This window comes from Aythya marila, assembly GCF_965140915.1.
Source record: "Aythya marila genome assembly, chromosome: Z".
Lineage (NCBI taxonomy): Eukaryota > Metazoa > Chordata > Aves > Anseriformes > Anatidae > Aythya > Aythya marila.
Genome location: NC_139080.1, coordinates 31648289 through 31671904, shown reverse-complemented (window position 1 = coordinate 31671904; position 23616 = coordinate 31648289). Strand labels below are relative to the sequence as shown.

Sequence of the window (23616 nt, the reverse complement as noted above, 5' to 3'; positions counted from 1 at the left end):
ATACACTTTGTGCCATGATGTTTTTTAGTTTAGAAAGTCCACTATGAACATTTGTCTGACTTCTTTCACCACTGTTTTAAATGAGTATTTGAAGATGATAATGCATGTGAAGATTTTTTTTTTTTTTTTTTTTTTTTGTCATGTAGCTTCTTGTAGAGAAAAACAAATTAGTCCTGACAGATTTTTTTTTTCAGGTCACCCGTGGTTTTGGAGGAACCCTGCTGTATTCCTTCTGTATATTTTCAGAACAGCTGTCACTGTATTATCTCCTTTTCAAAAGTTACAGACAGAAAATCTCTTTCACCTACTCACTAAAAAAAATGCAGCCAAGTAATTAAAAATCTCACATATGAAAATCGGTTTATAGAACCTTTTACATGTCTATCTAAGTATATGGTCAACATGTGTAGAGATGAAGTGCCTTTACATGTTTGGAATATGAATAATATTTTTTTTTATTTTCATTGTCATTGACAAGGCATTCTAATTTAATAGGAGTCTTCAACTTGAAACACCCCTTTTCTCTGCATTTTGCCTTTCAGTGTAGCCAGAGAACCTCAGGCTGTGAATCTGTATGAATCACGATCTCTTATAGAAGTTGATTGTAAAATATGGTATACTGTTAGATTTTATAGAAATTTCAAGCTTAAAATTCAGGATCAGCTCTTGTGATATCAGTTTGAACCATAGTAAGGTTAAAATCAGAATGTGCTCAAATGTAATTACAGGGGAATGCAGTGATACTGATTAAATTCACAAAGCCTGATAAAGAATCTACAGGGGAAGAATAATATCAGTAATTAGAGACAAAAAGAAGTTCCTGATAAAGATATGATCAAGGAGCTAAATGTGCTGATCTATGATTGTGCACTCTGTGCAGTCTGATCACTGCACAGAAGTTGTAATGAATATGCTGTATTCCTGTGTTACTATGCTGAAAACGATTGTTCTCAATAACATTATAATTGTTTTCCAAGTCCATATAGGGTTTGGTTTGGTTGGATTCTTTTTGTTTTCCTTTTTTTTTCAGCGTATGGAGAAGCACTCTATTTGCTGGAGGTGCTTGCTTGGGATGTTTTATTATATTGATTTGTGTGGAGAGAAAAAGCACATATTGACACAAATTACCATCAAAAATATGACCTTTGGCATTAAAACTGAAGATGAAAACTGACCTTTAAAGGCATTAGAACCTTAGTTCAGAACATGTTTAATTAAATATCTTCCAAAGTAAGAATGAGATATTCTGGAGAATATAGCAATGTGTTACACTTACCCAAAAAAAATTGAGCTGTTGAAATATTTTTCAAAGTCAGTCTTGGACAGTCCACATCCTTCCCCAGGAGAAGTGTCTTTCCTTAACCTAGCAGGAAACAAAAGAGTCATTAGTGTAGACAAACCACGAGGTAAATGGGATCAACAGATTCTGTTGCCTGTTACCAACTGGAGGTAGGGTTACCCCAATAATGTCTGTCACAAAGCCTATAGTTAATTTGGTGATGTGAGTTACAGTAACGTTTTCTAAGATATCTGGGGGAAAAAAAAATCCAGATTTTTAGTGTTATGTCAAATTGAGTTAATTGGCAAGAAATGTTGAGGATTTTAAACCAGATGAACTACTTGAACTCTTGTATCTCACAGGGAAATTTCTTCACTGAGAAATTCAAGAGTTCTTATTTTTCAATTGCAATGCCTTTAGAGGTCGGTTTCCATATCTTGGGAAAAATTGAGATGCTTCAGCCCTGATTCTATCGATGTTTTGAATGAGATTACTGTTGAGAGGTATTGAGTGGTAATTTGAGTGAAAAGCTTAGATAGAACACATTTATTTCACATGTATGAGCAATAATTAAGCAGAGAATATGATTTTGTTGTTGTTGTTTTGTTTTGTTTTGTTTTGTTTTTCCTTGTGATAGACCAGCTGGCTGTGAAAATGAACTACAGAGCTATTTGATAGATTCTGAAAGCGTTTCTTAGTGCATGAATTGTCTTTTGATATGAATTCAGATTTTGTTTTGCAGCATTGCCCAATGTGTTTTTAAATTTATCTCACGGTTTGATTCATTCCTGGCCATTTGCTTATTAAAGGGTTATTTTTTCATAGATGTTGGTCTTTAAACCAGTCCAGGATAGAAGTCTACAGGACTCCTTGGAAATTCTGCCTAGCCAGAGTACAAAATACAGAAGCAGATATCCTTGGCTAACATCTGCCATGCTAATGAGAAGTTCATTTTATCCAATCTGAATATTTTTTTCCCAAAATCCAGTCGGGGAAACTGTCAATTTTTTTCCATCATCCAGTCCTTTTTCCTTACTTTAAACTCAACAGCAGTCTACATGAAGCTGATTTGTTTATGTGATTGGGTGTACTAAGTGCTGGATAGAGAACCCCATCCTTTCTAGTATGTAGTTTCTCTACAGACTGTTAAATTGGTCATCAATCTTTCAGTTTTTTCTTCATTAAAACAGTACTGACATACTGACTTTCAGAAGTCAGCCCAAAGTATAGTTAGCTGCTTCTAGGATACATTTTTTTATTTTCTGAATATTTTTGAAAATCTCTAATACTGTTTCTAGAAGGATTTTTTGCTCTGTGGAGATGATAAATAAAGAAATAAATGAAATGTATTATCTATAATGTTCTGATTTAAGGTGATTAGTAACACTAATCTTCTATATGATTCTATAGGTTTATATATCAATTTCTGTGTTCTTGTAATTTCTGAGTTTCAAGTTCACAAACAGTAGTCTGTGCCTGAATATATCAAAAACAGCGTTTCCCCCAATATATAACACTAATTTAGGGTGAACATGAAGCATGTTAAGAAATAATTCTAGAAATCCTGGAATGTGACTTCGGAATATATATATATATATATATATATATATATATATATATATATGTTTTCATTTTGTGGCTATCTGATGATCATTTACAAAGTTCTTCATTAAGATCACTGAAATGAGGTGTCACTGTCTAGCATTTAGTATACATTTGTATACAAGAGAAAGAGAATGCAGCACTTGTTCATAATTTTCTATTACTAGCTAGATTAAAAAAAAAAAAAAGTGGAAAAAAAAAACACACGAAAATATGTTTTCATTCAATTTGGGAATCATAGCATGACAACATCTGTGAAAGTTATTGTTCTCATATTACATTCACTGCTCAGAAACAAAACTAAGGTTTTTTGTTATTTTTGGTTTTGTTTGTTTGGTTGGTTTTGTTTGGTTTGGTTTTTAAGTGCCATATATGTCTTCATCGTGTTTAAATTTTTGCATTTGCATCCAGATGTAATCATTAGGTTGGTTTGAGTTTGACTGCAGGTATCTCACATGTGTAGTCATATTGCAGATGTTGAATCTTTGTCAGTACTTCACTTGGAAGTGCATGTTTCCAATTCTTCTAAGAGTTCTATTCACAGTCCTTTAACTTATATATTGTGGTGAGCTGGCACACACCATTATTATTTATTTTTTTTCCTACCAAATAGTGAGAGAACATAGCTGTCCCACATGAAGAACATTTTTTAGAAAGGCAGAAAGCATAGGTGGTGTTGTAATTATTCTGTGTACCTACCTCTTACAATTCAGTGTGCACCCATACAATTTCTAACCATCTTCAGAGGTAGGAGCTTCATTATCTTCATGCCACAAATAGGCTAAGAAATGGAAAAGTGAATTGTCACACTTAGAGATGGTAATGGTGCCACCAAATTCAGTGCTGTAAATAGAGAGTTGGGCTATCATAGTTAAAGCAACAATGAAACTGAGAAAGCTGTTGTCTTGGGAATAAAGGGATCCATCCTCACCAGAACTTCATAACCTTCAGTAAAATCTTTGTTGAGTCTTAATTTCTTCTGGTGCTAAGCACAAACAGTGCATATACTAGCAGCAAAGCTTTCACCTCAACACACTAACAGAAAGTATACATCAGCACCATACATTTGAGTAGAAAGTGTACTGCACTGGCAGAGTAGTCCTCAGTAGCTAAAAAGCCTTGGAGCCTCCAAGGTTCTAGGCAAATAACCAAAAAATGAAAGCAACAGCAAGTTCAAGAGAAATTGTTTCTTACCAATGTGAGAGAGAAAAAGAGTTAACTTTGCAGCTAAAACAAAGGAAGTACTTAAAATTCTCATCTTTGCTTTTGGGAGATTGACAAGTATTTATAACTCTCTGGGGAGGCAGGTTTGAACAGAAGACCAAACACTGATGGAAGGATTCCTCTACTGAAAGCAATGAAATAAAACAAAACAAAACAAAACAAAACAAAACAAAACAAAATAAAATAAAATAAGGAAAAGAAAAAAAGGAAAACAGGTTCTAAAAAGATAGTTATCTCCAGAGTAAAAATATGAAGAAGACCACAGCATAAAACTCAAATAAGTCTCTTCTAAGAGTCTTATAGAAAAAGGCTTCTATCATAAATAACTGGTTACACTACTATAGAGAAAAATATGGAAAGGTAAAACAGAAATTTACTATAAGAAAATAAATTCACGTACAGACGGAACACCAGAAATCACTGAGAACACTAACATAGTAAAATAAAATCAGTAAAAAATGAATGCTTTAGTTTTAACACAATTAATAGCATTGATAAAGGTGCTATTCAATTTATAGAACATTAAAACTCATATGAAGTGTTCAAATATTTTAATTTTAACATAATTAATAGTATCAATACAGGTACTATTCAATTTTTAGAGCATATACATGTAAGTTGTGTAAGGGGTTCTTAGAAGCAGGTGTTATACTGTTTTCATGTATTAAAAATGAATTCTAGGTTTTACAATATCTATTTTTTGATGCACTTCTCCAACTCCTTAATTATGTGCACATCACAAGAAGAATAGAAACAGTACGTGTTTTGTTCTCATAATTATTAAACTAACATCTCATACTCACTGAGAAAGTATTTGTTTGCTTAGTTCCCTACAATATCCAGCTGTGAAGTTTTGATCTTACAATCTCTTAATAACAAAGTTAGACCAACTAACACATAGCTCCTAAAGGAAATGGTGATACTAGGTGCTAATCTTCTGATTAAGATAAAACAAATACATAGATATCTATCTGAGTATTTGAGTGGACCCTCAGTAAGTCTGCAGATGACACCAAGCTGGGGGGGAAGTCTCTATCTGCTGGAAGGTTGGAAGGCCCTGCAGAAGGACATGTACAGTATGGGTCAATGGGCAGAGGCCAATGGGATAAGGTTCAACATAGCTAAGTTCCGGACCCTGCACTTTGGTAAAAACAACCCCATGCAATGCTACAGGCTCGGAGCAGAGAGGCTGGAAATCTGTGCCGAGGAAAGGGATCTGAGGGTGATGACTGATGCTCAAACGAACATGAGCCAGCAGTGTGCCCAGGTGGCCAAGAAGGCCAACAGCATCCTGGCTTGTATCAGGAATAGTGTAGCCGGCAGGACCAGGTGATCAACCCCCTGCCATACTCAGCTCTGGTGAGGCCACACCTCAAGTACTGTGTTCAGTTTTGGGCTCCTCACTACAAGAAGGAAATCAAGGCCCTGGAAAGTGTTCAGAAAAGGTCTATGAAGCTGGTGAAGGGCCTGGAACACAAGTCCTGTGCGGATTGGCTGAGGGCACTGGGGTTGCTTAGTCTGGAGAAGAGAATGCTCGGGGAAACCTTACTGCTCTCTACAACTACCTGAAAGGAAGGTGTGGAGAGCTGGGGGTCAGCCTCTTCTTGCAAATAACTAGCAATAGGACAAGAGAGAATGGACTCAAGTTGCACCAGGAAAGGTTCAAGTTGGAAATAGGAGACATTTCTTCTCAGAAGGAGTAGTCAGACATTGGAATGGGTTGCCCAGGGAGGTGGTGGAGTCGCTGTCCCTGGCGGTGTTCAGGGAAAGCTTGGTCATGGTAATTAGAGACGGTTTATATTGGTGGTAGCAGGGTGGTTGGACCAGATGATCCTGTTGGTCTTTTCCAAACTTAATGATTTTATAATTCTCTGATACGTGCTAGAAACTTGGTGCCATTTGTGAAGGAGAGTTATTAACCATGAGGGTTGATAAAATTCCATGATAATTCTAATCAGAATTTATGTGTATGCATGCTAGTCTGTCTGCACAGCCTAAACATCAACTCGAAAATTAACTTTGGTTCTTTCATGTTAGTCTTGCAGTAACTGTTTTTCATTGTTGCCTGAATAAAGCAGCTACCTGTTCAAGCTCTAAGAAAGTTGATGCTTAGTGTTATGAATATGCATTAAATGACTTTCATGTTCTACCTGTGACATTAGAAAGTAATCATTTACTTCTCTGCAGTGCTGTATCTGTTTAGGATGAGAGCTAGCCCAAATAGCACAATGAAATTAAGTGTTCTTGATGATGTATGTCAAAATTTTTGTAGTATTCACCATAACATCTAAACAGTGTTTTATGAATCTTCAGGCAGATAGCAAGACAGCATATAAATGCAAGTTAATCTCACTGATACCCATGATATTGATATGGATATTGCACATAACATTTTTTGGGGGGAAGGAGGTTTGTGAGTGATCTGATTCATTTATGTAGCAGAAGAAAAGCACTATATAAAACAGCCCATTAAAAAAAAAAAAAAAAAAAAAAAAAAGCAATAAATAGAGAAAATATGACATTTCAGGAACATGAATGAGTATATAAGTAGTTCAATTACAGTGATTTTTCTTGGTGAGACTACTCATTTTCTTTAAGATAAATCATGTCATAAAAATAAATAAATAAATAAATAAATAAATAAATAAATAAATAAATAAATAAATAAAGCAAGCCATGGGCAGCCAATCAAGAAATAATTTTCTGAATGTGATTATTTGATACAGACTGCCTGGTTTTATGATCACTTGATCAATATTTTTTTTCACAATTTCAACAGTTAGGCAATCTCACTGTATCAATCTTACAGGATGATGCAAAACTGAGGTTGAAAGTTCTTATTTTAATGTGCATTGATTTTATCACATTATCTAAAATGTTTTGGAGCAGGTGCTTTTTGGACTCAAGTGTACAACATGAATGCTTTTCCTGTCTTTCATACAATCAAATTAAATAATGAAAACAAAAGCAAGGCAGTTCATTATGATATTTGAAAAATCTTCTCTAATTATTTTGAGCTGTACCAATCTCTAATTGTACCCCTTTTTCACTATAATGGAAAAGCCTGATTCTTTTCAAAATCATATTACTTAAATAATATGTATTAAAATGTTTGCTGTTACATTCGTTAAAAAGAAAGACAATGATATCTCTGAAAGCTTCTGTAGCTAATTCTAGGTACTCAGAAAAAATCACAGAATTTACACAAGTTACTTTGAATTTGATATTTGGATGCGTTTTTGCTTTTCAGAGACTAATGTCAGAAATTTTCTAAGGAAATTTTATGCAGTTTTCTGGAAGTACAGAATTTGTACCTAAATTTATGTGTGAAATATCTTAAATATACTACATCTGGTGGTCAAGATTTTTTTATTTTTTTTTTCGGAGATTTAGTAGTGAGAAAGATGGTCTATGTAAGTTTATTTAAAACTGATAGAAACACCTAGGTGTGCTTGCTGTCATTTGTTTGAGACTCCAGTAGGAGAGAAGTCTGCAAAACCATTTTTTTTTTTTTTTGAAGATCTAAGCTATCATCAGTAGTTCATGCTATCCTACTTACTGTATGAGTGTCACAGATGGAATTGATATGCATTTTATTTAGAAGAGAGAAGCAGCAATATGTTTTATTGATATAAAGTAGTGATTTATCAAAGCTTACATGACTTCAAGATCCAGTGATGACACTAGGCTATTTACTGTGTAGAAGAAAGGCTAAATGAGATGCACAGGGGATACCCTCTTGTTGAGTCACAAGGTTCAGAGAGGACCTCCCTGCTATCTGATCTCCTCCTTAGAGGATCCTAGGTGTGGCTGGATCCAATCCTAGTCCCAGACTTGGCCAGAAGTTGTATCTAAAGGATTATATGTGCACAATTAATTTCAGTAATAATCTAAGTGAAGCTTACAAAGTTAAGCAAGCTATTAGTCACTCAGTGAGGATCTGCTGTGGCAAGGAATTTCTCAACATTGAAGAGTAAGGGATCCATGCAGCAGGTGTAACCTCAAGAAGAGTCCCTAACCAAGGGAAGATCCTGCCATGCAGCCCACTACCAGGCAGGAGACCTCTAAGGGCTCTTGGGCTGCTTACTATTTATGGGTAAAGTGATTGACTTATAGTCATATTTGAATGTCAACTGCAGATGTTAATTTCTTCCAAATTTGGCTTGAGTTGCACATATACCAGCACGGTGGGTAGGTGGGTGCCTTGCTTAAATTAGCCCTTGGGGGAGCCCAGTCCGTCTCCCCTGAATCCGCTTTGATCCAGATGCAGCCATCACAACTAGACATATCCATTACAACCACTACTGGAGATTGTCACTTGAGAAGGGCTACAGGACATAAAGATCATATTAGAGGCTAGGGGGTGTCATAATGAGGTGGTAAGGACGATCACAGTCAACAACAGAGATATGGGAATTTGCTGGGTACTTGCTGATAGTTTCTAAAAGCTTCAGACACTCTGGTGCAGGAGAAGATTCCCCTCATGTTTAGGCAAGAATTTTGCAGAACTGTTCCTTCAGCCATGATTTCAATGATACTGACAATTATGCAAACCTAGCTACTAAATACAAAAATATTACATTATATAGTAAACTCGAGTATGTATCTTGGAAAATTTTGGCCTAATGGCTTACAAAAATTGAAAACTAAAGAAAGAATAGTCTTTTGCTTTGTAGAAGCATAAAGATTTTTGAAGCCCAAACTTAAGAAAATGGTTTTGTTAAAGGTTTTGGTGGTTCTCTTCCAGGGGAGCTTATTTGTGGTTTTCTAAAGGGAATTATGATGGTAAGGTGGAGCTATGGAGATAAGAGTGTTTATGGTCCTGTTTATTACATGACCTCCATGCAGGCTTAGATGCATCATACTAAACATTGCTTCCTCCCCCTCCACCCCGCCTTGTTTTTTTAAGAATCATTTTAATACATCAGGAAAAACAGTTCAGACAGACTTTTTTTTTTTTTTTTTTTTTTTTTTCTAGGAGTGCAGTACATAAAGCAAGAACACATACACATACAGAAAAAAATATATGTAAACTACATATTAGAAAGAAGTTTTCCCCATTTGCCAAATGAGATAAATTACCTGAAATTCAAAAGCAACCAAACCCACTTTTTATAATCCCTAATATGTTTCAAGGTAAGGTAATACTCAGAGCAGATTATGTCATCACAGTTATTTAAATAATATACCTGAATATGGTTAATTAATTAATTAAAAGCGGAAGAATGTAAAGATTGATTTTTACAGTCTTCCCAAAGTACAATATACCAAAATGCTATTGTGTAGTCTTAAATTAAGACTATATGCTATATATTAATCTAGCTGCAGAAATTTTCTCAGTTACTATAATATCTGACCTACTCCCAAATACTTCAAAAGAGTGCATGTAGTAATCTTCCTGACTACCTCTCCATTCTACAGGGAAATTATTTTGATCCCTTTTCTATAAAATAAATGAGTTTTGTATTTGGTTATATAGCAGATGACCCTTGTTATTGCTAATAAATTCAAGGAAAAACAGTTGCATTGTTGAGCTCAGACACAACCTTGGTACTCTCAGTCAACTGTGTTGCTTATGTGGAATAGTGTCTCTCAGATTCCTATATATGTATTCTTCTTGTTTTTTATTCATCTGCATCTTACTTATATAATTTACCATATGCAGAGCTTCTTGTGCTTACACTGTTTCTTATATCCTCAACACATACATTGCTATGCTAAGCTTAGTCTCTCAGACTGTCTGTTTAAAGGCAGGAACTGGCTCTCTATAGCTGTTTTACTTCATTAATTTCATTAACAGAACAGTTTGTGATGACTTTGCAAATAAATAATTTTCATAACATGAAAACTTTCTATTCCTTTGCATATTTTTACTTCATTTTTCTTAGCCCTGCATGTTACTCCTAGCCTTCCAGCCACCACATTGATCTGCTTGAACATTATCTCAGCATGCATTTGGGCCCATAACTTCCAGCTACACAGAGTATCTAATTCTTTCAGTTTATGATTCAGTCCATTTTATTCTACTGGAATTGATTCACTACTGTACCTGTGTTAACAAAGGACTTTTTTCATTTGTATAAATTTATTTCATAAAAAATAAAGTAAAATAAATACCACCACCTCTCCACTTTTTTTTTTTTCCTTTTTTTTTTTTTTTTTTTTTTTTGGTAGACAGCGCATTTTTAGGTTCATCTTTGATCAGCTAGATAAAAGTTGGTGAGAAAATTTTATTGAAAGAAAAATGAAAAATGGTTACATGTACTATACATAAAAGCAATTTAATATTTAGTAAGTAAATGCTCACAAATATTGCTGAAGAGAGTTTTCATGTATAATTTGGAAGTATTCAGTCTGACTAGATTATAATAAATTTCATTTTATGCTGCCTGTCACAGGATTTGATGTCATTGTATTTTTTAGAGGTAACATTGGATTTCATGACTATTTAAGATGACTATGATGGGATTACGTGTGTTATTCTTGAGCTCAGGCTATAAAACAGTTCTATTAAAAAACTTTTTTTTTTTTTTTTTTAATAACAAAATCTCAGTTCAGATTACTGACAATATAATTTGTGGTACAATTTGTTGACTAAATTGCAGCAAGAGTTGTAGCAAAGCTGAGTGAGTCCTGTTTTGTTCTATGTTCAACATCCTGTGAATGAATCCCCAAGTCATTCCTGATTTACTGTTCCATGAGAAATATTAGCTGCTATTGCCAGACAAATGTGAAAGTATCATCTTTAAAATACATCATCTTTAAAATACTCTCTCTTTCAGTCTTCCAGAAAACCTGCTTGAGCTTGGTTCACAATGGTTCACAATAGGTCTTTAAAAGCCATGTGGTATTGTGAAAAATGCTTTGGAAGAACACAAATGCTAGTTCTGAACAGATCAGAAAGAGCACTGCCTTGGATCACCAAGTGCTCTGTTCCTGCTTCAGAGACAGACTTCTGTCATCCTAGGATGCATGAGTGGATATTGAGTTTTCTTTCACACAATGACTCATGGTACAGACATTGTCAGCTTTGAAAGCAGTACTTCCTATTAAATGCAAAACATGTTAAATCCTAGACTAGTCCCATTTCAATTTCTGGCAGCAGCAGTATTTCATGTAGAAGAAGTCTCTGATATTTTTAGGGTAGCAAAATAATCCTCAGAAAAAGTGTTTGTGACATAGCGTATCTTTGTCTTTTTGAGAAGAAAACCTTAGAAATGTTAGCTTTCATAGGTTTTAGAAATAATCAATGTTTTTTTGTTTATTTATTTTAATGTTATCATTTATATGTTGTAAGCCACATATATATTACTAAGTGAAGGTGTAATGTATTGTATTTCTAAGTAACTCCATGCTCATTAAAGGATATTTATCAGGCAGTAGTAATGATAACCTGGACACAGAATTGTGAGGAAGCTAGTTTTTAAGCAGTGTGTGTCCTCTACACAGAAAGCTCTTCTGTTTTCTTCTGGAATGGAAGTAAATTAATTTGTTTCCCTCAGAAGAAAAATATACCTTTCACTTCCTTTTCTTGACACTTCCTCTGTACTATTTTGACTTCAGTGGTGAAAATCACATGAAGCCAAAAAATAAAATAAAATAAAATCCATATCTTTTGTGTGTGTGTGTGTGTGTGTGTGCACGCGCCAGTTCTTCCGCATTAGTGGATCCCCTCAGTATATGTGAGAGCAAGGGAATATTTTAATAGATGGGCAAGAAAGATGAGGGACTCCTCCCTCATATTCAGAAATATGGGGAATGAGATCTAGAGTACACCCATTCCCTCCACGGCCAGGCCACTGGGAAAAGACTTCACCATCTGCCCATACAAGAACTTATTTTGTGTCCTCCATTCATGTAGGTTCAAAGGTTCCACACATTGTATTATCGCCAGCATTTGGGCTTCTCTCTGCAAATACTAGAAAGAAATTGTAAAGCATATTGCCTTATTCTCCTATATTTTTCTTCTTTCATCTAGGATTTCCATAGTTACAATGCATGTGTTCATAGGGTAGAAAGATTTGAAAACAAAACCAAACCAAATAGGAAATTACTTTATCTAGTAGTAATACTCATTGACACCATTACAATCACCTTTCACTTGTAGTCATATAAGTGTTATGACTGTTTTAAACTTGTTCATATAAGTGTTATGACTGTTTTAAACTTCTTCTGACTAATGAAAGGAATGCTGCATTAGATGCAGAAAAACTGTGCATAGTTTGTACCAGCAATGTTAATGTAAGGCTTAATGAATTTCAAGGGACATGAATCTTCAATCACATCTCCAGTGCTCATTGTCTCTTCTGACATTTATTTATTTATTTATTTTTCTCAGTCTGATGTCATGCTAAACAATACATGTATATAGGGATGGCTAGCTACGGTGGGGTGGGGGCTGTCTGCTCAGGGATAGGCTTGGCATCAATCAGCGGGTGGTGAGCAATTACACTGTGCATCACTTGTTTTGTACACATTATTATTATTATTATCATTATTATTATTATTATTATTATTGTTATTGTTATTATTGTTATTATTATTATTACTATTATTATTATTATTATTATCCTGTCTTAATAAACTGTCTTTATCTCAACCCACAGGCTTCACTTTCCCATTTCTCTCCCCCATCCCAGAGAGGGAAGGGGGAGGGTGAGTGAATGACTGTGTGGTGCTTAGCTGCTGCCTGGGTTAAACCACAATACTTAGTATGAATTCAAGTCCTGCATCCAGATCATTTATAAAAATATTAGGCAGAACTGGCCCTAAAGTGAAGCCCTGGGGGAACCCCACTATTGACCAGCTTGATACAGCTCCATTTGTCTTGGAGCCTAACCTGTCAGCCAATTTTTAACCCATTGTATTTTTCTAGCTGTATGCTGGACACTTTGTTCAGAAGGATGACGTGAGAAGTATTGTAAGCTTCGCTGAAATCCCAAAAGGATATATTACTTACTAAATTTTTATTATTACTTATTGTATTACAATATTACTTACATAGTGTTTATATATTATTTATTACTTATATATAGTATTCATAAAGTAAATATTTTATTTCTATTTATATATTTCTATTTATTATTATTTATATACTATATATATATAGTATATGTGGTATATATGTACTATATACTACTTAGTATTATTTATATGTAACATTTTAGAATTACTTTCATGTGAAAACAAATTTTAAATAAAGCTGATGGTATATCCACTCCAGTTCCATTGTCAGGTCCTTAAATTTTGCAGCTGTGACATTAATGCAGTTAGTATCATTTATGTTTGTCAGCTTGGATTGCAGAGTATGTAGGCTGCATTAAAAACCATTCAGTAAAATTATAGCATAGTGGAAACAACATATCTGAAAGCTGTGTAACATCAGTAACAGAAATGGTCACAATCACAAGCTGAGTTCATCCCACTGTCTTAGGCGGTATTATCATTCCTGTAGGTTTCACACATCTAGTACAAATGGGGCAAAGGAGGCAGAAGGGGACAATATCACCCCCTGATCTGCCAAGTCCTCTCCCAAACCACTCACTTTTGCTCTCTTGTCCTCTTTTGTGAAGAAAGAAAAAGATGCTTGTGCCCCCTTCTCAGTTCAAACTAGTTTGTTATGTGTTTATTGTGATGATTTGTTGTTTTATACTTGAGTGAATATGAGGTAATTACTAATAAAAGTCTCTTGTATTTATTAATATTTTAACATAGAATAATAATGTATAGAAAGGAGAAAAAAACAGAGATTTAAAACATGACTTATGTAATTTGGATCCATCCATATATTTAGACTACTAACATGAGAAGTGAGCCTTGGTGTACATATTAAGCTATTCTTGATCTTATTACTTGCCCACACCATAACATGTAAAATGTGTAAAATACTTAAAGCAAAGGCAGTCATCATAGAACTGCTGTTGTTCTTCCCCCTTCATTTTTAAAATGAAAGGAAGGAGAAGAAAAAAAAAGAATAAAAAAAGGCACAGATACATTAAAAAATGGACTAGACAGGGCAATCGTGTTTTCCTAATCCTTATTCTTGGCAAGCTCCCAGTTTAACCCTGATTTAATGTAATCTAAATCCTAACCATGTCTGGAAACTAGACCTCAAATTAGAAATCGTAATCATTAAAATTCATATTGCTCTCCTTTGCTGTGCACTTGCCTTTTATTCAGCAGTGCAAAATGCGTGGTTTCATTCTTACGACATTTACATATAGAAATATATGGGAGGATGTATCCTCTCTGTTTCAGATGTTTAGTGTTTCTTTCCATAAATATGTGATATTGTGCACTCAAAATACTTCACGTCCTCTGCCTTTGGTTCATTACAATAAATCTGGGTGAATCCTCTCCTTATGTTAAAAAAGGGACATTTGGCAGGGATTCTTGGATTCCCTGCTTTTCTTTAGGACATGACCTCTTCTATTTTCCATTCCCACTAAGCATAACTAATATCCAGAAATTCAGTAACGGACAAATTTGGGCATATGATATTCAGATGATATGCTGTGCCATGGCAATTAGCCTGAGTACAGAAGTAAGAATGACTCTTTATTCTTAAGCTTGCTTTTCTTATATAAGTGAGAATTCTCCAAGTGTTGATTCTTGTCAGCAGGTATTTCACTATTAAAGGTGACCTGTTCACATGAGTGGGACAGGTCATATTGGAAAGAACTTGCTGTGCACAACTTTAATTTAGCAGATTTTGAGAGCTTAAGAAAGTACAAATTCCTTTTCCCTTTTCATGTCATTATGAAAATATCTAATTTCAAAGACTCAATGTACTAATCTGTTAAAACAGAGAATTTGTTTAAGGCTAAATTCTAAAAACAATGAATGCTTACTGTCTTAATGCAATGTGAAATTGCTGCTTCAACATTCATACAAATGGTAGTTCAGGCTAAGTGTCTTTATGTTTTGTTATAAAGACATTACTTTGCAATTTGCAGAGTAATTGCATAGAGCTACTAAACAAATTTGTTTTCTTTTGCATCAAAAATGCTTCATGCATCTTGAAGATATTTTAAAATGTATTTTTAAATGTATGTTTTATAATGGGATTGTATGGACTGCTAGTCTCTTGTTGAATATTTACTGACTGGCTCTGATCGGTGCCTAATTCCTCTTCCTTTGTGGTATAATTGCTTGAAATGTAAGATGAATCACAGCAGCCACCTTATATTCTTAATATGTATTTTCTTACAACACAGCCATTTCCCGCTTTTACTGACCTACGGCACCACTAAATAAAAGTATCCATCTGTATATAACAGCTTTGAACAAAGAACCCTGGAAAAAAGAATTAATTGTCTGTTCATAATTAGTTTTTTGGCAAAGTTTACTTTGTAAAATATTTCAATAGGAATAATGTTTATTAATTGACACTTTTCTTATTCCTCATATCTTTTCAAACTAACTTAGTCTTTTATGTATAATAAGAAACTGCTTTGTTTTTATTATTTTTTATTTTATTGTGTTTTTTTGTGTTTTTTTTTTTTTTTTTTTTATAGTTCTTTATTAGTAGAGCAGAATACCAGCTTTGCTGCAAAATGTTGGTTTTCATCTTTCCCCCACTCTCTTTAATTTTACTGTTTTCAATCCCACTTTCAGTTCAGTTGCAGGAAGAATGATTTTGAATAATATGGTCATGATGTCAAAACAGTGCAAATTATATGCTGCTGCCATCTGGAATAGTGAAAATAAAAGCTTTATTTACACTGTTCTTTGAAATAATAAACTTTATTGCAGCAGTTTATCTTCAGTATCTATAGTGTATTCTGGGAATACTCCATGTGTGTCTTTTTATTCTGTGAGCTACAGAATGAATAAAATTTGCCAGTGGCAAAGCCATCAGTGAATCTTGAAATAGATTAAATAGATTTATTTTTTTTCTTTCTGAATAGAATGTTCCTCCCCCCATTTCCACAAAGAGAATAATTGTTTCACATAGGACAGTGTATTTTAAAAGGCACAGTGAAATACTTTGACTATGCATCTTTGTTAAATTACATAGATTAAACTAGGCAAATTACACAGATTAAATTACAGGTTAATGTGTTTATTCTGAAACACAGGTGTGTCTATGATATAAATAGTTTATATGGAAGAAAATACTTAACACCAGTATTACCCAGTTTTCATGTCAACTATCTTGGACCCTGGTGCTATTATCTTGCCTTTATACTCCATAATCCTCAATCAATGTCAGCACAATTTTCTTTGGGTAATTCACTTGTACACTTCATACCCGTAACATAGCATTACTTTAGTGCTCTGTATCTGAGAAAATTATTCACAGCATTCTGCCTTTCTTATTAAATCACAATACTGATTGTCAAACAGATTCAGCAAGGTAGCTGCAGAAAATTTAGGACTTTAAGATCCCATTTGCTTCTGTAAGCTGCCACTTTTCTTGTTTCCAGTAGATCACAGAAATGATCTGAAAGCAGTTATTTACAGGAAAAGTAGTCAAAATTTAAAGGTGTCATAAATGCTGGATTAAAGGAACAGTTTCTCTTCCTTTAGCTGTATTGATAGATTTATCATGAAGAGTCAAATGTAATGTAGTAGACTTGGATAAAGTCCTCTTCTTTGGATCCTGCTTTTATATACATGTAGACTTGACAGCATACAGACATAGCTTTGGAATTTGCTAGAGTCTTCTGGAAGATTTATATCATTTGATAAAAAGAGATTGCAATAACATGTTTTCCCTTGAAGATGAGACAAAACAATTATAGTTTAGAGCAGAACAGAGCTTGTGATATACAGTTGAGCCACAATTATGTTCAGAGCTTTAGTTTTTGTTTGTTTCTGGAAACTTAGAGTTGAATATGGCTTCTTTTTGTTAGAGCATAATTTAACTTGAAATGGAGGTATTTTCAAAATTACACTCCATCAAAACTAGTGTTTACACAAATGCTGAGTTTAATGTAGGAATCTTGAGAAGACTGTTTACAGATGAGCAGTGTTGAACAGACTAAATACACAAAGAAAAAGTTTTGAAATATTTTCTAAGAACTGTGATAGAAAACAAGGCAAGTAGTTTTGTATCATCCTCTCTTAAGGATTCATGGGATAACTATCCTGTGTTGTTCAGATCATAGATTCAATTAAAATTATTTTTTGTAGAGGCCTTTCATCAACTGGAAATCATACTAGCACAGCAGTAAAGGCATTCTCTTAACACCAGTAATTGAATGCATTGTTTCATAGTGGCTCACACTGTTAACACACCTAACAAATTCAAAGAATGTGCTCTATTTCTAAATGTCTTGCATATGCCGTCCTAAGCAAGATATGTATTACATGTATCACTCACCACGCACAAGGACAAAGAAATCTGCCCTTTAACGGCCTCTCAGATTGACAGTACCATTGACAGTACTTGAGAAGGTCAAGTATGATTAAAATTGTTGATGAATTGGAAGCTAATTCAGTAGAACTGAATATGAATATGAAATATTGGCATATAGCATGGTTTCGAGCCTAATGAGCATATTAATAAGTAGTAAAAATATTTGTCTTTTCACGTTATGTACAAGTTTAGAACTATCAATGTATCAAAAATTTGTAATACTTATTTTTCTCTTACAGTGACTGAGACTGTTCGCTAATATGATGCGCAGCTGTGTTGTACAGTGTTTGATGATTTGTCAAACTTGCTATCATCAAAATGTAAAGACAATTTTGTACAAATCACTGATAAACTTAGGGGAAGAAAAGCAATTATCATTTTAAAAACTAAAACCACTGTGATAAGCACTCCAATTAGAAATTTCATTATTTCCACAGCCCATTTTATGTTGAATGTTGGGTTTTATTGCCAAATACCTGAAAGCCAGATTGGAAACAAGCCACAACTGTCAAAAATATAACAGTTCTGGCTATTTGAATCCGTTACATTGTGATGTTTCTCATGAAAATTTAATGAAGACCATTCATTCAAAGAGATTCTATGCATACAAGGAATGGATGGAATTTAATTATCCTTATTAAAAATAAGACAGGAAAGCTCTTTACTACTCCATCCTATTAGTATTCAAGATAAATTATCTTTGTTGTACAATTGTGTATCCCCAAAAGTAACTCTGGAGTTTTCAGTATGGGAAGGGAAGGGAAGGGAAGGGAAGGGAAGGGAAGGGAAGGGAAGGGAAGGGAAGGGAAGGGAAGGGAAGGGAAGGGAAGGGAAGGGAAGGGAAGGGAAGGGAAGGGAAGGGAAGGGAAGGGAAGGGAAGGGAAGGGAAGGGAAGGGAAGGGAAGGGAAGGGAAGGGAAGGGAAGGGAAGGGAAGGGAAGGGAAGGGAAGGGAAGGGAAGGGAAGGGGTCATAAAAATAGATTTAAATATTTGTTCTGTGTCAGGAGTCAAATCTTGTCAGTTATTCTCAAAGTAAATACTTTGTGTTTATAAACAGTCATGAAACATACCTGTCTTTATGAAAATCCTATGGATAGTCATGCATTTAACACTTAATTACTGCTCAGTGGAGGAACTAGCTTTAACAAATTAAGTACTTACTGAAGAATTGTGTTTGATATACTAGAGCAGTATCCATGTGCATTTGTGTTGCAAGTGGTTAAGGAAACTGTGAGTAACAACAGATCCCAGGAACTACAAAGATTTATAGGGTATACTCGTTTAATATACACTTTTCAGAAAGGTCTAAAGAATTCCCTGAAACAGTTTGAAAAGACTGCATAGTTTCCATGCAAACAGTTGACATTGCACTATTTCTTCTAAGTTAACTTTCTCAATTTATAGTTAGTATTGATCACCTTCCTTGATTTTTATTTTTTTTTAGCTTTCCCTCTTTGAACTGAAATAATAGCATTCATTTTGCAATAAAAATATATTTGCAGACTTAATGGGAGTGTTGACCAAGATGGTGTAATTCAAATAGATTGTTTTACCTGCTTTAATTTATGTTATGATAAATTGTCTGATCTCACTGTGCTTCCAGTGTTACATGCTTGAGCGTATTATCCTAAGGTGAATTGCTCTTGTGTTTAGAATGTCTTACTATTTCAGTATTGATTGGCTGAGGATTTTTGACCATATCTGGGTGTTTTGACTGACAAAGGTGTATTGATTCAGGATCACTATGAGTTTCCTGTTACTTTAACTTTGATATTTGATCATGTTCATGGAAGATGTGCTAATCTGGAGGCTGGAGCACCTCTCCTATGAAAAAAGTCTGAGAGAGCTGGCGATATTCAGCCTGGAGAAGGGAAAGCTCTGGGGAGACCTCAATGCAGCCTTTCAGTACTTAAAGGGGGCCTATAAGAAAAATGGAGAGCAACTTTTTCCTCAGGCAGATAATGATAGGACTAGGGGGAATATTTTTAAACTGAAAGAGGTCAGATTTAGATTAGATGTTAGCAGGAAATTCTTCACACAGAGGGTAGTGAGGCAGTGGTTTCCCAAAAGTGGTTGCCAAAAGAGGTTGTGGATGCCCCATCACAGGAGGTGATAAAGAAGAGGCTGGACAAGGCCCTGGGCAACCTGATCTAGTGGGTGGCATCCCTACCTATGACAGGGGGATTGGAACTTGAAGGTTCCACTTTTAAGATGATCTTTAAGGTCCCTTCCAACCCTTATCATTCTATGATTCTATATTATTTGTAATTCCAAGATCTAGAGTTTCTCAGTGTTTTGAAAACTTTCAGTGCATTCATCCTCACAATATTAGCAGTAAACTGTGGTCCATCCTACAGGTAGACACCTGAAGTACAGCGATATTAAATGTTAAGACCAACAGCACATAGGTAATATGTGAAAAAAGCTAGAATTTTAACTTGAGTCTCCTAAGTCCATGGCCATATTGTACACTGCATGATCACACTTGCTTAATATTTATCTTATGTAAAGAAGATTGTTTTTTTCCTGTTGTTGATAGGCATTCTAATTCAATATTTCACATAAAACAGTAGGGATGCTAGTAAGATAGCAATATCAGTGTTAGAACGTCCCACAGTAGAAATCTAATGATTATGAGCTGCATAAAGTATCTAAGCCAAATTAATACATTTTATGTAAAGTAGCCACTTTTTTAATGAACTTTCTGTTCTGTGTCAACATTTTGATCACTGTAAGTTACCAAAAACACTGCTTGAGTACCTTTTTTTGCATCAGTTCCTACTGTATAGCCTGTTATGGGTAGCTTACACATTAGCCAGGCTGGTGATGGGCCTCTCCTAAATTACTGAATGAGAAATCTGTTGAATGTTACATTTCTTTTGCAGAGGATCAAATTCCCCGAGGTTTCCCCACCATTGATATGGGTCCACAGCTGAAGGTGGTTGAACGGACTCGTACAGCAACCATGTTATGCGCAGCAAGTGGCAATCCTGATCCAGAAATAACTTGGTTCAAAGATTTCTTACCTGTTGACACAAGCAACAACAATGGCCGCATCAAGCAGTTACGCTCAGGTAAGGTATTGTTACTGTTTCCACTAATGCCCAGAGTTGTTCTTTCTCACCTTTTCTTTCTTTTCTCTTCCTTTTTTTTTTTTAAATTTTATTTTTTTAATAGGTAATAATTTATCTTCCTCTTCTCTTCTCTATGTTACTGAGTGTGTTGTCCATGTCTGTGATGTTGTCATAGCCTTTTCTAGAGTCTATCTCTATGTGTTTGCAGCTTCTGTTTACTCCACATTGCTCACTGCTGTGACTGTATTTTTTGATAATTTTTTTCTTTACTGCTTTTTGCAGTACTTGATGGATCCATTTTCTCCTCTTTCTTTCTTCTTTCCTTTTTATTTTTTAACAAATTTATTTCAACATTGGACTTCATTCAGAAATTTCAAGGAGTACCAATGGTTATATTCATCAAAATCAAAACCTGCATTAGACACTTCAATTCAAATTTAAAATGTGTTTTGTGCTCTTTTCCACATTTGACTCCACCAAAGATTAGCCAGTTTGAACACATCTTCTTTCCTCTCACAAATACATAGAACACAATACTTTTTCCCATGCACAATTATACCTTAAAAACATAAGAGATAAAAAAAAAAAAAAAAAGAGAAAATGAAAAATTCTTGGGTAATCTGTGGATTGAAGGTTGTTTTTTTATTTGTGTTTTTTTCTTTTGCCTTTTTTTTTTGTTTTGTTTGTTTTTGTTTGTTTGTTTTGTTTTGTTTTGTTTTACTGGCTGAGCATTTTTCCAACACATTTAGCCACAGTAGTGTGCGCCCACACTAAAGCTTTACAAATACTATATTTTCTGGATCTACAGAAGTCTGCTTTTGGTGTAGAATCCAGCTTTTGCTACTCTCTCTCTCTTTGCCCCTTGCACCTCCCTAGTAGTCTCTTCACTCTTCTCCCACCCTACCTAGCTTATTCTTTTGTTCTCTTTAAATTAAAAAAAAAAAAAAAAAAGCCTCTAAATTTATAAAGTTTAAAGCTTATCCCTAAATAATATAATTGGGATATGATAAGCTTTTTTCTTTGGCAATTTTACTAGATATCGTTATAGAATCTAAGTTGTTTAATCACGTGTCTTCCCAGAATTCTCAGCTTTTGACCTGTCCTGTGATGTTAAATCGTCTTGTTAACTGACTCTTTGCTTGTTGTCAGCAGAACTGTGTAAATTAGCCTTCTGTTAATGTAAATTAAAAATTAATTTTTCACATGTGACATAGATAATTTAGTGTATAAAGCTTTAACTGAAAACTTTGTACCAAATTATAAGGAATATAATAATATTTTTATGCTGTCTTTCTTCTCTCCGTATTTAAATCTCCAGAATCTATTGGTAAGTGCTTAGTTCTGAAGCACACTTCACCCCCACTAATTTCCATATTCAGAATATATTATTATTATTATTATTATTATTATTATTATTATTATTATTATTATTATTATTATTATTATTATATGATTACTATTATTATTCTTAAAATGCATGGCATGCATTTTACTAACAGTCAGTGTAGTCACCAGGTCCCTATAGTGGCGCACACGCACACCTCCACAGAAATGTTGTCTTACCAGTTATAGCAACACCTAGAAGAAACAGTACACATGTACACATAGCTGTAGAACAGTAAATGCCATAATCCAGCCTAATATGAAAGTATTTGTTTTGGAATAGCCTTCAATGTGTCCTCTTTTTTTTTTTTTTATATATATATAGACTTTATATATATATATATATATTTAAATAGAATATCCAATATTTTCCTCAATTATGTCATAAATACAGTATTGTAAATTTTACTTTAAGTATTTGAGGCATATTCAATATATATCTAACCCTAGTTATCTAACCCAAACATCTAAGAACTTAGAAACTACTCTGAGAATGGCAATAAGGCCAATTGTAGCCTTTGCCCTTTGTGGTACAATGCAACCTGCTTTTATAACCTTATAATACTATCTAATTTATTCCTGTTTTAACAGTATAGTAATTCAAGTTTCTCTTAAGACCTTATTTAATTCTGTAAATCTAATTTGATTCTTCTTCCAAAGCCCTAGCCTCCTTCTTCTCTTACTAATGCTTCTTCTTTCTAATCTTATTTGCATTCATATTATCCACCCAGGTGGTACACCAATAAGAGGTAAGAGTGCTGAACTAACATTCACAGAATGATCTTACTCATTCTTTCTGTCCTTCCATCCTTCTCATCTTTGTCTTGTTTTTTTTTTTTTTCTTTTCTTTTTTTTTCAAAAAAAAGGAAAAAAAAAAAAAAAACAGAAATGTTCATCATCTTATTTATTTTTACCTTTGTCCTGTTTGGTTATGATCAGTGACTCTCATATTGTGACCTTTCTTTCTGCACACTCCCCTATCCTTTCCCTTTTCTGTTTGTTCATAAAAAAAAAAAAAAAAAAAAAAAAAAAAAAAAGTTGATATGATTTGTGATATGCTTCAAAGAAAGCATATCCAAGTCTTCTGGCCATAGCCCAGTCACAGCGTACCATTTGTCCCTCTTTTTTCTTTTTCTTCTTCTTCTTCTTCTTTTTCTTCTTCTTTTTCTTCTTTTTTTCTTGTTTTTCCTTCCTTTTTTTTTTTTTTTTTTTTTTTTTTTTTGTCCTCCTGGAGCAAAAAAAGATCATTTTTTTTCTTCCTTAGCTGTTCTTGTCCTGGACCAAAGCCAAGATGGTCTGGAGAACAGTAGCAGACATGCAGAAGACAACATGGACTATCTTCTTTTTGTATTATCTTTCACACAAGGTTTTATTTTTGTTCTTCTCCAATCCTTTTTTCTTTTAAATTTGTAAAGTTGAAAATAATGTGTCCCCCCCTAAAAATTTAAAGAAATGTTTTGTTTTGTTTTGTTTTGTTTTTCCCTTTACTGCTTTTTATTATTTCTTGGAGTTATCTCATCTCTGGATTTTTGGATCTTCTAATCTACAGACTTTGGAAATTAAAGGTTAATAATTCATTCTTGGTGGTATGTGTTATTGTTTGTTTTTTTTTTTGATACTCTAACCAAAGTGTTTACTTCTTTTGTAAATCTTGTTTTGTATTTTTCTTGGGTTTTGTGACACCACACTGC

General features: G+C 34.1%; 1 protein-coding gene across 3 annotated transcripts in view; it reads left to right on the top strand.

The window, feature by feature from the left end:
• Positions 1-23616, top strand: part of PTPRD (protein tyrosine phosphatase receptor type D) — a 397803-nt gene that overhangs the window by 220140 nt on the left and 154047 nt on the right. For all 3 annotated transcript variants that reach the window (XM_082783775.1, XM_082783774.1, XM_082783776.1), the window contains one exon: positions 20354-20542. In XM_082783775.1, coding sequence (XP_082639901.1) covers positions 20354-20542 — 189 coding nt within the window. The remainder of the gene's footprint in view (positions 1-20353; positions 20543-23616) is intronic.